The following is a 14,910-nucleotide window of genomic DNA, read 5'->3' as shown; positions in this document are numbered from 1 at the left end:
CCTTTGGCACCTGCGCACGGCACTATAAACGTCTGAATGACTTGTCAGCGTTCTAGGCCAACAACCTTCATAAACGATTAGCAAACCTAATTAACAACCAGACAGTAGGCGGTGCAATCACAGATGTGTCTCAGATGCTTTTGAAGCTTGTTCAGTATGCTTATTTTAGTTAGTTCATTGTAAACACACATTCACCCAATCAGATCATATACAATTGTGTAACATTGTCCAAACTCACTCCACAGCAATATGTGGTTCGTTGACAAGTATTCGCTCATTACGTTGGTGGCTGGATAGTCACAACAATGACTAATCTCCAAAGCTTTTGACAGGGTTCCGACCACGGCGTAATAATTTAATTCGTACAAATAAGACAATGTGGTAAAACATCCATCCATGTATTGGATAACACCACATATCTTCCTCACACCAATCCACATTTGACACTTGTTCGTTCGCTGGACAGATCACTGGCTGGCCAACTAACGTTAGCTTGCAAGCAAACTGGTACAGCTAACGTTAGCTGGCGCAGACGAGACAATTGAATTACAACATAACTTGCTGACAAGCCACTTAGCAGGCTAATTTTGCCATCATTTGCAAGTAGCAAGCTATGAGCCTTCAATAACTCATACAATAGGTACATAGTAGCTGTTTTATACTGGCAATTAGCTAGCTAATATTGCAAGCAACGCACCTTGCTCTTCACCTCCACGGAGCTCAGAGTTCGGTTGCTCGGCACTCGGTGGTGCTTGTTCATCTTTCGCTAGCAGGACCGCCACAGCAGCACACACTTGCCCTCGCGGGGCTGCCCTCGTCTCCTTCGCACTCCCCTATATCCCAAATGATATCAACACAGGTATTCCAGTTATCTGTGTGTCCTCATAAGACACTTTAATTCCCTCGTTTGCGACAACGCCAGCTAACCAACCTGCTGTAATTTATCTTCTCATACTCGCCACACCGCCAGCGAACCACTTCATTGTCTGTCCTGTGTGACGCTTTCACGCACCCAGGAAACTGCACTCGTTCCCAACAGGCGCGTTCCCGCTAGTACTACATATCTTGATCACTTTTTACCTGTAAAAATGTATTAGCTTTATATGACGTAACCAAAAAGTCAATCAATGTTTGTCTCTTGTCCACATAATAAAATAATCTTGTCTAACTATTTTTCTGTTTGTCCTAAATTGTGAATAAATGCCTCAAGTGTATTTAATGGTAAATATATAATGGTAAAGTGTTTTTAGTACAGAGTAGCTCTAAGAACTACAGGTGATATGTTTATTTCTATAAAGTAAATCAAAGATAAACATTCACAAATTCACCTTGGCCAAGGTGAGTTTGCTACACTCTTTTCCCAAACTCCTAACTGTTTGTGTCTTATGAAATTGCGATATCTTGTGGTCATCTGGTGTTAGCGCAGACAATTGTCATCAAAATATTAAATTCAGCAATTTCAAATTTACGTAAAGTATGAAGCATCACATAATATGTATGGTTTATCTATTTGATGTCTTCAAATACTGTGATTTGACATATAATATGACACCTAACTAACATAATGTATTTATTGTTCCATTCAACCCACTTACTGCAATATGTTTCCATTTACCCCTGTTACAGTATTTAATTGGATTCTCTTTCAAATATGGTGTGCTCCACTGCCCCTGTCGCAAGATTCACAAGAAATTGGACAACTGTCATGATGATGAGACAATCGAGCCATCAATATGAACCCCCTATGAAGATGTTAAACTTTGTTAGAAATGGGACAACCATGACAGCATTAAAGAGTGACTGCTCATAAAAAGCAACCTTTTCATTTGAAAACGGACTGTAACATTGATTATATGAGTCAGAAACATGTATTTTAGTGTCAAAATGTACCACAATGTGTAAATAGGAACATGTTGGTCATAAAGTAAGTCTCGTCAAAAACGGAGATTTGCCAGATGATAGGAAAGAAATGGTATGTCATGCAATGAAGGGAACAATAACAGTTTTCCTTGGGTTGCGTTTGTGATGCGTTCAAGACAACTGGGAACTTAGAAAAACCGAAGTCAAGTCATGACGTCAGTGATCTTCATGTCGGAAAGTCCGAGCTCGAGAAAGTGGCCAGATTTCTCAAATTGGAATTCTGAGTAGATGACATTCAAAAAGATTTTTCCCAGTCGCAGCTAGTTTTTTTGTGTTTTTTTTTAGAGTTCCCAGTCGTCCTGAACTCAAGGAAGTCGGAGATTTCCGTGTTCCCGGTAGTTTTGAACGCGGCATTATTTCAATTCTGCCCACAGCTGGCAGGCAGCACCCAAGTAATCAGCAATTCTGAGCGCAGCTGCACACGACCCAGATCGTAATTCCCTTTGGCCATTTCATTTGACATTTGATATAGTTAGGGACCATCAGTAGCCTAAATTACACAATATGTATGGGCCAATATGAAAAAATGTCAATGACTTAAAAACCTCAAACCAATTTTAAATTGCAGAAATGCATATACAAATATAGAAAGCATTTAATATGACAACTAAAAGATATACAACATGAAAACGTGGATTTTAACATACTTAATTAAAAAATGGAAGGAAAACTACACTACAAAAATATAAACGCGGCATGCAACAATTTAAAAGATTTTAGTGAGGTACAGTACATATAAAGAAATTAATCAATTGAAATTAATTCATTAGGTCCTAATCTATGGATTTCCAATGACTGGGAATACAGATAACTTTTTTTTAATGTAGTGGCGTGAATCAGAACACCAGTCAGTATTTGGTGTAATCACCATTTGCCTCATGCAGCGTGACACATGTCCTTTGCATAGAGTTAATCAGGCTGTTGATTGGGGCCTGTAGAATGTTGTCCCACTCCCCTTCAATGGCTGTGCGAAGTTGCTGGATATTGGCGGGAACTGGAACACGCTGTCGTACACGACGATCCAGAGCTTCCCAAACATGCTCAATGGGCGACATATCTGATGAGTATGCAGGCCATGGAAGAACTGGGACAATTTCAGCTTCCAGGAATTGTGTACAGATCCTTGCGACATGGGGCTGTGTATTATTATGCTGAAACATGAGGTGATGGCAGAGGAATGGCACCCAATGCAATTTCTGTGCATTCAAATTGCCATCGATAAAATCCAACTGTGTCTGTTGTCCGAACGCCTGCCCATACCATAACCCCTCCTCCACCATGGCGCACTCTGTTCACAACTTTGACATCTGCAAACTGCTCGCCATATACCTGTCTGCCATCTGCCCGGTACAGTTGATCCCGGGATTCATCCGTGAATAGCACACTTCTCCATAGTGCCAGTGAAAAAAAATCTATACACAAAATTTGAGACAAATAAGCTTTTTGAGCATATGGAAAATGGATCTTTATTTCAGCTCATGAAACATGGGACCAACACTTTACATTGTGTTTTTATATTTTTGTAAAGTGTATTTCACCCATATTGTAATTAATTATAGGTCAAATTTCATAGTAATCTGGAAAGCTTGGACAGTTACTTTAAAGATCGACATTACTGTTCTAATTACATTAGTAGCCAGTTTATAACAGCATGAAGGCACCCCCAGATGTTTGTGGTATACGGCTAATGGCTGTATCCAGGCACTCCGCGTTGTGTTGTGCGTAAGAACCCTTAACCGTGGTATTTTGTCATACACCACACCGCCTCGGGCCTTATTGCTTAATTATACCAGGTCATTTAATGCTTGAAAACAAAATATTATGATTAAGATATTTGGCTACAGAAGTGGCATTTCTTACCGATCTCTACAGCTTCTGCCCAAAAACAAATCCTTTGAAATTACATCAAAATATAGTGGCGGAGTTACTGGCAAGTTTAACTTACGAACTAGCTAAATCGGGGCAGGAATGACCAGGATGACACATCGATGAACCCCCAGATTTGAAAACTGAGAAAGAGGTGGAGTTGGACTGTTTTTTGTGCCCAAAGTCGACCGTTAAAGCTAATTTCCTGCAATTCTACACATTTTACCATTGTTTATAACGTGTTTTTTATTTTAAATAAATCGTCCTGGGGGAATCTACCTCTTCTGAATATTGATTGTACATGTCCCCCCATCCCCTGTGGCATTTTTGCCCTATGCTTTAATAACGTCCAAAATACCTCTGCTGACTGTCCCTAACCTTTGGTGCACTTGTCTCAATGCTTGCAGTGCTGTCTAACACTACAGACATTAGAGACAAAAGCGAGTCTCTAACTCCAGGGGGCGCCAGTCATAGCTCCATTTTCTCACCGCCTCACTCCCTTCCCCTCCCCCTCCCTCCCAGTCTCCCTTCCGTTCTCAGCTCCCCCTTCTCTCTCTCTCCTCCCTCTCTTTTGCTCCCTTTCTCTCCCCTTCCCCCTTGCTTCCCTCTCTCCCGTTCTCCCCTCCCTCCCTTTCTCTCTCGGTCTCCCTCTCCGTCTTCATTCCTCACCTTCCCACTCGCCTGTCTCCCTCCCTTTCTCACATCCTTCCCTTCCCCCCTCGCCTGCCTGTCTGCCTCCCTTTCTCCCCTCCCCCCTCGCTCCCTCCCCCTCTCAGTCTCCCTTCCTCCCCCTCTCTCGCTCAGTCTCCCTTCCCCCTCAATCTGCTTAGCGCTCCTGCTGCTCACAGCACTGCAGATGAGGCCTCCACGTCCCCCAGTCTGCAAGGCCTCTCTTCCAGCCTCCCCCGCCTCCCTTCAGCCTCCCCCTGCCACTCCCTCCCTCCCTCCCTCCCTGCTGCTCCTCATACCAGCATAGCAACACTGAGCAAGCCAGCAAGGGAGAGGGTGCTCTCTCTCTTTAGAGGGGCAATTTCACTCCATTTTATATCCTTCCTACCAGGAGGCAAGTGACTGTCAGCCTATCTATGGTATGAAACATAAGCACAATACACCCCCGCATTTGTAACATAATGATTTCCTCATATATAAATGATCACGACAACACAATCAAACAAAGGTAGTCAATAGGATTCAGTCATTGTGTTTTGGTTTGGCACCTGATTGATACACATAGGAGTAGATGGTGCGTCTCAACAATGGGTTAGCCTTATACACGCATTCTCTTCTGAACCCAACTGTTGACTTCTCATCAACATCTCACCAATGGATGCATTTAGTTCAGATACATCATTCTCCAGTCACTTTCACAGACTAGCATAGCTCACATAGCCAACATGTTTATTCTGTTCCAGGTGAAATAAAACAATTCACAAAGCATTGGAACCCCATATATTACACACCTAAACCTTGTTTAGGATTCTCTATAAATACCTGCGATAACAGGATGTCACCACCAGTGACTGTCCTGCTTGTGGGTTTCATTTGGAACAGCTGACTTGTGGTGCTACTTCTTGAAACAACAGAACACAGTCTCTGTAAAGGGGTGTGTCACATGAAAGAGAATAAGACAAAGGAAATGGGAAAAAAAGGCAAGATTAGGAGAACTGTAAGAAGCACAATATAGCACTTTATTGTTCATAAGTGAAAAATGTAAAACAAAAACAAATACACAAATTGAAGATCACAAATTAAAACCCACAGAAAAGTAATTAATAGCAAATGCTCTCTCGGTTTCACAGGCGACAGCAAACAGCCATTCTCGGAGGAAAAATAAGTAAAAGGTAGGTACATGAAAAGAGACAAAAAAAGTACAATCTAGACTACAAACGCTGGGCTACAGAGAACAGTTGAAATGCCCCTTTACTCTAACCAAGTGGGAGGATAAAGATATGAGAAACAGTTTTTTCAATAGAACCAAAGTTATTACTGCAAATTAAAAAAAGTACAATCAATCAATCGTCAGCAAAGACCGAAAAACTAAAGCAATCGATTATGTTCATTTAAATTTGCATTTATATATAGATATATTATTTAGCAAAAATGTAATGGTTTTATTAAAAAAATAAACAAAAACATACAGAAAATACCAGTTACCAAAGCGACATCTATTGTCTAGCGAACCAATGTAGAACATACGAGGCTAGCTTGTATACAGAAAGAATAGCTAATATTGTATGAGTACATCTACAGCAACTTCTCTCCAAACATGTCTAAAAGACTGTACAAATATACATGAGCTATTCCTGCATGACTACATGAAACATTTGGGATAGTCTAGTTTTACTTCAAACCTTGTAACTCGTAATGACTCAAATGTTTTTGCCACACTGTAACTTGTGGCCAATTGGACAAGAATAAGTACTTATTTGAATTTTGTAGTAAAGTAAATAGAAGGCAACCCATGTCCTATCGTTTGGTGCATCTTCAGTGTTTTCTTTTTTTCCCCCTGGAGGAAAAGTTTAATCTTTGTTCACAAATCTTAAGTCACGACATACTACGTCTCACTGCAGAGCACCTTCAATTGGCTTTTGACTTGACCAAACGCCATTGGATGGCTTGTTGAAGTGAAAAGGGAAGAAGCTCTCCTTTACACTCTCCCATTGTTGTCCCTCATGTCACCATTGACCATTTCCAGCTCTAGAGTTTTGGTGAGGCAGAGTTGTTGGCATGGATCAAATGTTAGTAACTTATCTGTGTGCGTATCATTTGTTTATGTGTGCCTGTGTGTCCATTAGTCAGACCTGCTGCTTGCCAAGTTGGACACTTGTTTTTCCACTTTCCGGGTGTCCCAGTTTGGCAATAGCTTCCTTCCCTTTAACCTGTCTCTCCGGCAACGCAGAGGAGCCATATCCATTCTCAACATGACCCTCTTCTTCCTCCTCTGACCCATCCTCCATATCCTCTAGGTCTGAGCTGGAGTGGGCTCCTGTCCCCAACACCTCTCCCTCTGCAGCCAGCCTGTCATTACCCATGGAATTCAGTTCTACTACTCCAGTTTCATCATCCTCTTCGTCACCATCATCCGTTTCATCCGCATTGCTGTCGGAGTCAATAGCGATGGGTTCTGAGAGATACTGAGGCCCTCTCTGTTTTAAGGTGCTTTCGATTATCTTGTTTTGGGCACTGGCCCCACTGTCAGACCCTGCTGGTGTACCCTCCTGGAGTGTAGTACCATGGTTAGCCGCAGCTCTCTCCTCTATGCGCAGGATGGCCTGCTCAGACCGCCCGATACACGTCCTAGACGTCCGCCTCTCTAATACCTCTCCACTTTCTTTGCCCTCAGACAAGCACTCAGGGTCAAAGGTCAGTTCATGGCTGAGCCGACTGACCTCCCGCATGTTGAAGCCCAACAGCACCTTGGCCTTCTGGGTCTCACAGTCCCGCGTGCATATCCTCCTGCGGTTGGTGAAGTGGCTGGAGATGTCAGACTTCCACAACCACAGACTGGCGGCTAGCTTCTCCACCTCCCTACGCATTGGGTAGGGTTCACGGTTGAAGTACTGCGTCAGGAAGGCTTTCCGCGCCTCGTACGACTCATCCTCGTGGCCTTTGGGGTCAAGGACCAGGTTGACAGGATCGTCTGGATTTTCTACAAAAGCCGCAGAGCCCTCATGCTCTCCAGGCGGCAGCTTACGGCGCTTTGGGTCGTTAGGGTCACAGTTCTCAAAGCCAGCCCGTTTGAGGGCAGTGCCCTGAGCCTGGGAGACCCTGGGGGAGGGCGCAGGCCTGCTGTCTTGCCCATTCTGGGTCTTTCCCACACCACGGCAGTGCACCAGGTGTAGTGTGATGGTGGAGGCAGTCATGTTGCTTGTGTACACACCCAAGCAGTGGATACATTTGTAGGTGAGTTTTTTCTCCACTGGGTGCACTGTTTGGATGACCTGGTGCCTCTCTCTCAAGTGGTGTGCCAGTGCATCAGAGATGGGGCCCTTGAGGATGGAGAAGCACAGCGGGCACAGAGTCTTGCCCACGTCTTTCTTGTATGGCACGGCCGCCTGAGGTGCACTCTTGGGAGGCGAACCATCTTCGGATTCAGAGGGCATCTTTGGGGGTTGGCTGGGCACTGTCCTCTTGCCAGTTTGTGTGGAAGAGGAGGCACTCTGGGCATGGAAGGCCACTGACTCCTCTGGTGCGTCTCTCATGTTGTAGGTGGTGACAATCAGCTGGACGTTCTTGGGGTTGCCCTGCTGCAGAGTGAGGTCAAAAGTCAGAGGAGAGTCAGTGCGCGGCCCCACCGTCTCGTCCGGGTGGGACTGTCGCATGTGTGCCACAATTTTCTCCACGTCGTTGAAGGTGGCGCGGCAGTGCGGGCAGGACAGGCCGTGGATCAGCATGTGGTTGAGGAGTGTGTCGCTGGGCAGGTAGCGGTTGCAGTACAGACACTTGCTGGTGAAGTTGTGGATCTTCATGATGTAGTTGGCTACTGCAGGGACCTTCTCCGCCTTGTGCTCCTTCTCAAAGTGCGAGCTGTACACATTCTCAGGGAACAGCTCGTTGCAGATAGTGCAGATCTTCCACTTCTGGGTGTAAGACGTGCCCAGGACTGAAGTGCCCCCCTTCCCCTTGGCCGTGACTGAGGCCACTGTGGTGGCAGCTGCCTGGACCCGGGAGTTCAGCTGGGTGGGCTTGAGTGTAGACGAGGAGGAACTCACCACTATGGGGCTCCGCAAGCCACCAGGGAGGTTCTGTTTGGCAGCCTGCGAATGCTGGGGCACAGAGACCTGTGCGTTGCCGGGTAGAGTGATTCTCACCTGCTGCCCGCCTATAGAGAAGGACTGAGTGGTCCCGCTCTTTAACCCAAAAGGCCCCTGCTTCAGGTGAGACCCAGACAGGAGTCCCGTTGAGCTTAGGCCTGACTTTGGGATGACGATCCTGCTGAGCTGCTGGGTGGGAAGGGAGCGGACTCCACCCACTGTGGTGGTCACCAGCTGACCTTTGGGTCCTACACCAATGACAGTCTTTTCCCCCGGCTTGGGGGATACCATGACGACAGGCTTGACCCGTGGCACCACCACGTTTGTGTGACCAATCATGGCAGTCACCTGGTAACCAATGCGCTCGTGGTCCTCAATAACATGCTGCACGAGTGCCTCATAGGTGCGTAGCACAAAGAGGCAGCGCTTGCAGTGGATGGTGTTGCTGTTAGCATTGACATTGGTGTTGCTGCTGCTGTCTGTGTTCCCTGAGCCCGCACCAGCACCGTTAGGTGTGGTCTTTTCCCCAGGCTTAATCATGTAGGGTGCGGCCACATGCTGAAAGTGTTCTCTGTAGATGTGCTTGCGCACCACGTTGTAAAGCGGGTCCCTGTAGGTGCACTTCTTGCAGTAGTACACCGCCTGCTCGATGCTCTCTCCAGGCCTCTTGCCCAGCTGCATGCCATCCTTCAGCCCCTGCATGCCTCCGGGACCCTGTCGCACCACATTGTTGGGCATGTGGAACAGCTTGATGTGCGTCTCCAGGGTCTTCTTGTTCCCATTGTAGGTGCAGTAGGGGCAGTTAAGCAGGATGCGGCTCTCAAAGTCCTCACTGTGGACATTGCGGAAGTGGCTCTTGTACGCTGAGAAGAACTTGGAGGAGAAGGGGCAGCCAGAACAACAGAAAGGCTTTGATCTGTACTCCTGGGAAACAAATGGAAAAGACGACGACAGCGGTGTGTCAGCTGTTGATGTTTATCAAATGTAAATACATTGTTTATTGAAAATAAGCAGACACAATAACAATACAATGAACAGTGGGTTCCAGTGAGTCACTCACCTGGGCTTTGGTCAGTGAAGGATCCCACACACACACATCATCCCAGGTGGTGTGCTTGATGTAGAACTCATTAGGGACATAGTCTTTGTAGTCCTAATGGGAGAGAATGACAATCACAATTAATATATACATCAATAAAATCAAGTCAGATCGAGGTGATTTGCTAGGAGGGGTTTTAAAGGCCACAACCTTTGGGAAAGTTATGGTTGTGGACTGGGCTTAATATAACATCAAACTGACAAAGTGACAGACCTCATAAACATGAGAAATTTGACAACTCCTGCTTTGATGACTGAAACAATGTGATTGTTTAATGAGCTATTCATGAATGAGCTATTATTTCTTCATGCTTGAAAAACCAGTGTGGTCAAAGGCATGATGCTCATTCACAGATAATAGAACAGTAGAACTCCATGTGCTGCTCACCTCAATATGGTCTTTACAAAACTCCAGCCCGATGTCTCCCAGAACCCGCTTGACATTTCTTCTGGCTTTCCGTAAGCTGCCCAGGTTGTTGACCGGGAGCTGGAACATGCTGGCCACTTGGAGAAGGGAGGGACACAGGTGTGACTAATAGGTGAGGTCAGGTAGGCCAACATATGTACTAAGCATTGTTGTAAAGAGGCAGAGTTCCACAGACCCAACACAAAAAACCTTTGTGTTATCCTGGGTGACCAAAACACACATCCCAAAGAATTACACTAGAGTTACAGTAACATAATCACTGGAGTGACTAGTGCACCTATGGGGGGAAAAAGGCCACAAAAGAACCAGCTGTCTGTCAGTCACCTTTCGTCATAAAACCATCAATGGTTTTCCTCAGCAGCATTACTCATGTCTATCCATAATGGCCCTACCACCATCTTTATGTCTGTCTGGACTGATTGGTTTATTATATATTCCAGTCAACGCTAAACAATCAAAACACTGCAGAATGGATGCTCTACTCAGGTCAAAGGTCAGATAGGACAAGAAGCTTTAGTGACAAGCAGCATGAGACCAAACACTCTTCCCCTATCCAGTGATGTCATAGCTCTAGTTGTATGTTCCAGAAGATGCAACTATGGTACAGTGCTGCTGAGCTGAATGTCGTCTGGCTGCCCGTCTCCCTTGCTGGCTGGGCTTACTCCCATCGCTTGTAGATGGCGCTAGAGGACAGCTCTGCCTCCATTATGTAAGGCTTCCATTGCTCTGCCTGCCCCCTTTTTGCAGCCTCTCTGCAATCACGGAATGGCGCCTCCTATTGAGTCAGCAGCAGAGCCCAACATTTACAATATGTCTGCAGTGTATTTTGGGGGGAGGGGAGTGGGGGCTGGGTGGGTAGCTGGCAGAGAATAGCCACTCTACAGCTGAGGCAAGAGGAAGAGGAGGAGAGGAAGAGGACAAAAGGAGATGGCCTAATGGGTAAAATATAGACTCATGTAACAAACAAAAAAATCTATAAGTGTGTTCTGTCCTCAAAGCAACAATGACGACATTCCCTCTGGTCACCATAAGATCCTCCAAACTCACATTGTTTACAAAAATAAAAAGTTGATTGTATCAGTCATACCCTCTTTTAGCAAACTGCCACCGATGACCATACACACACACCAAAAGGAAGAGACTTGGCATTTAAGTGGAACACCCATCTAAATAACCAAAAGGTTAAATCAGGATCACCACATTGTTTCTCCTGATGGCCCCCACACAGGGACCATGGGAACATATGGTTAAATCAATAGAGTACCAGTATAAAACCAACCTCGAAGACTATGTTGACACCTTATATAAGTTGCTAGCAACATTATATCAGATAGCCATTATAATTGTGAGGTGAATAACGTGAGGTGAGTTTACTTAGCCATCTGACGTCACTTGTGTTACAACATTCAAAATCAAATGTGCGACCTGCAGATCACAACTCCTTGTCACCTATACACACACGCTGTAGGCAAGTTGCTGAATGAGTCTGACTAACATACCAGTTTGCTGCCAGCTAGATTATAACACCCCGGTTCAGTTATATTTTAAATAATGGGGGAAAAATACTATTCCATTTGATAAAGGTCAAATGTGTCTATTAACTAGGGGAGTGACGTTAGAGGAGGATACGAGCTATCGTCTCCCTCCTTCAATTTGACCAAAATGATGGCTTTGATTGAAGTCAATGATGAATATCGTATATGGCTATCTGGTCGACCAATGAAAGAGGATACAAATATTTCTTACACGATTAGCTACTACGTGAATCATACCTCATGGTTCTTTCTACGCCTTAATAACGTCTGACTTGGTAATACTGTTACCAGAACGATAGCTGATTGCTTCCTCGCAGTCGCGAGTAACCCACCACAAAGGGAAGCGCAAGTAAAACACAGCGAGCTAGCAGCTGCTACAAGAGTACTAGAAAGGAGCCCCGCACCTCTTCAGTAGGTGCTGATTTTGAGCGCTACTCAGTGCCCAAGTTTAGCTGGCCAAAAGTGGTACAATGTCACCGACAACTTAAGATATACGGTATCATAACACTCCACGTAATATTGTTTAATTTGTTATCATCAATACATAAAGCTTAAGTCTACATTGTTCGCCGACCTTAGCTAGGAACGAATAGCGGCAACGCATCATCGTAGTTAACCCTCCTAGCTAGCGAGGTTGTATGAAAAGCGGAGTGTGACGAGTTTACCTGGTTTGAAATACGGTGGTCCCGTTGGCGTAAATGATTTCAATTACGAGAAACGGTGAGACAAATCGTTGGGCACTCTCACGTTCCCTCCTATTCCTCCAAATAAGCAGCCGGGAATAACCGCCTTGCCGTCTACTCTCCAAGCGGCCACACCACACCGCGAGGGAGCTCGACTCCTCTCACTATCCGACACAGAGTATCCTTCTCGGATGCCGGGGATGAAGTGCCGCTGGAACTCATTTAGCTAGATAAACATCGAAAATGCCCATTGCAGGAAAAGATAAAGTAGCGCTGTTTTAAATATTACGACGTAGTTACACCTAATCCAAACTGTGTAAACTCTGTGACTGTTTACTGATAATAATGCATACCCATCTCTTCCCTATAAAGACAATACACCCATCCTAGACTATAAACTGCCCTATCCAAAATGGCGCAATTGAAAGGGCGGAAGTGACATATGTTTGATTAGCATAAAAAGCTAATTGTGATATCAAAATGAGTCGAGACTTATAAAACTAAATTACTGTGTGGTAAACAAGTCTCACCTCTTACCGTGCAAGACAGGCCTCAGATTTTGGCCTCGGTCGTTCTTCAACGTCCGTCAAATTCTATGCCTGGGGGATTGGGGTAAACAAGCTCGATCTGCAATTACCAGATTGAACCAACAGGAGGCACCCTCTAGTTGAGCGTGAACGCATGCGTTAGGACTAGCTACAACGGGCGCCCTCCCCTGCAGAGGGTCGGATGTATACAGTGCCTCAGTACCAACACAGTGCCTTTGCACTTGCCCAATGTCAGAGTGCTATGAGAACAGTAGGTGGCGCTGTTCTATGCTGGCACTTAACTCACCGGGACTACTTTCCTCAGAGATTGGGCAGCTACCAAGCCTGAGAGCATATTGTTCTCTGTCCATTTTAGCATGGGCCCCTTGGAGAGATTGGGGTGGGGGTGGATGGAGACCTCATCATGTGAATACTGGATTTCAATTGATGGGTGATAGTATAACATGGCCTCCTTGGAGGTCTCTCAGCTTTTTGCTGTGCATGGCTTGTCTTCCAAGTAGAGGTATTCTCGGATCCGGACCCGAACGGACCTGAGGACAATCAGACACGGACGGACCCGATCATTATTTAAAAGGGGGACCTAGATCCGTACCCAAACGGGGTAGCACGTAGCCCAGTGGGGCAGCACGTAGCCCAGTGGTTAGAGCATTGGACTAGTAACCAAAAGGTTGCAAGATTGAATGCCCAAGCTGACAAGGTCCAAATCTGTTGTTCTGTCCCTGAACAAGGCAGTTAACCCACTGGGACGTCATTGAAAATAAGAATTTGTTTTTAACTGACTTGTCTAGTTAAATAAATGTAAAATAAATCAAAATTGGACCCGAGTGACAAAAAAAAAATATCAGCCAAGTTGCTCTTCTGGTTAATGAATAGGTCTTTATATGCTGACTAGGTCTTCAATATGTCAATAAATTGACCTGATTAGCGTAAAATAAATATGCTACAAGACAGAAGTCACCAACCTTTTCTAAATCAAGCTTTAATCCAAAGCCAGACCACCTTGAGTCAAAATGCAAGTTGAGACCTACCGCTCAGATTTGTTTTACAAACGTACAAACGTAAGCCTATGCAATATTAACCAATTAAAAACAGTCACGTAGCAATGAGGTTTGTGCAGTAGGCTATAGGCCCAATACATAATCAATGCATATTGGCTAAGCTTAAATTGCCCTTCCAATGTTGTTTTTTTAGACCATTTTGCAATTATATTTCTGGACTGATTGCCTGCATCTGATGGTCAGTCTGAGGGAAGGGAGGGAGCAGCGGTGAAGCTGCCTCTCACCCGAATCACCGACACTGTCCCTTCGCTGTATTTGTCGAGTTTCTCTCTCTAGTCATTGCTTTAAAAGCTTTGAAATCTCACATCAACTTTGCTGTGCATTCGAGGCTTCATTTTACAGTCTATGGAGCAAACTGTGTTGATACAGTGATCTGAGCTATGTGATTGGCCAGTGGTCGGCCTATTACTGCACTTGATTTGCTCTTTGCTGGGTAGGAAAAGTTCTACTTTCAGACATATGAAATGGTTCAAAATGGGAGCACTTTGCCTTCCTGGCACTTGGGCTGCTGAATCAAGACTACCAACTGCCAACAGTGCAACAACAAACAAACAAAAAATAGGAACCAAGGCTTTATCGTTGGGGTTTTTGAAGAAATGTTTTGTGATTGACTAGGAATTCCATGGAGATCACTGCTCTAGCCGTGGTTGGGTCCATTCGGGTCTATCAGCTGTAGTTACATACATTAGCTTCAGAAAGTTCACACCCCTTTACTTCCCCCCACACTTTGTTGTGTTACAGCCTGCATTTAAAATGGATTAAATTGAGATTTTGTGTCACTGGCCAACACACAATACCCCATAATATCAAAGTGGAATTACATTGACTTCAGAAAGTATTCATACCTTTTGATCATAGGAAGTAGTTTGGGGGTGCTGTTATATTTTTCCGGGGGGTGCTAAGATTTATTTGTCAACTGCGCCACAGATGGCTATCTCGGTCTGCTAATAAAGGACTAGTAAAGGGTCAGTGCACTACTTTGGTGATTATTATTTTCTGCTTAAATATATACAGTACCAGT

At 45.0% G+C, this 14,910-nt stretch overlaps 2 protein-coding genes across 4 annotated transcripts in view; both read right to left on the bottom strand.

Annotated features, from left to right (window-relative positions):
* Positions 1-1,014, bottom strand: part of LOC135504427 (partitioning defective 6 homolog beta-like) — a 39,765-nt gene extending 38,751 nt beyond the window's left edge. Inside the window, exons 1-2 of the mRNA XM_064923024.1 lie at positions 932-1,014; positions 698-833 (exon numbers count right to left, since the gene is read on the bottom strand). Coding sequence (XP_064779096.1) covers positions 698-760 — 63 coding nt within the window. The 5' untranslated portion in view covers positions 761-833; positions 932-1,014. The remainder of the gene's footprint in view (positions 1-697; positions 834-931) is intronic.
* Positions 1,015-5,453: 4,439 nt separating this feature from the next.
* Positions 5,454-12,917, bottom strand: adnpb (activity-dependent neuroprotector homeobox b). Of its 3 annotated transcripts, none has more exons than XM_064923023.1 (4): positions 12,821-12,917; positions 10,027-10,142; positions 9,601-9,693; positions 5,454-9,464 (listed from the first exon to the last, which is right to left on the bottom strand). In XM_064923023.1, the coding sequence occupies exons 2-4, from the start codon at positions 10,132-10,134 to the stop codon at positions 6,582-6,584; spliced, it is 3,084 nt and encodes a 1,027-aa protein (XP_064779095.1). In that variant the 5' UTR covers positions 10,135-10,142; positions 12,821-12,917; the 3' UTR covers positions 5,454-6,581. The 3 variants fall into 3 exon arrangements, with proteins under 3 accessions (XP_064779095.1, XP_064779094.1, XP_064779093.1); XM_064923022.1 differs by having other exon boundaries at positions 12,814-12,913; XM_064923021.1 differs by lacking the exon at positions 12,821-12,917 and adding an exon at positions 12,266-12,709.
* Between the last annotated feature and the right edge of the window lie 1,993 nt (positions 12,918-14,910).

This window comes from Oncorhynchus masou, chromosome 18 (assembly GCF_036934945.1).
Source record: "Oncorhynchus masou masou isolate Uvic2021 chromosome 18, UVic_Omas_1.1, whole genome shotgun sequence".
Taxonomy (NCBI): Eukaryota; Metazoa; Chordata; class Actinopteri; order Salmoniformes; family Salmonidae; genus Oncorhynchus; species Oncorhynchus masou.
The sequence above is the reverse complement of the archived record's forward strand: the minus strand, read 5'-3'. Positions and strand labels throughout refer to the sequence as shown.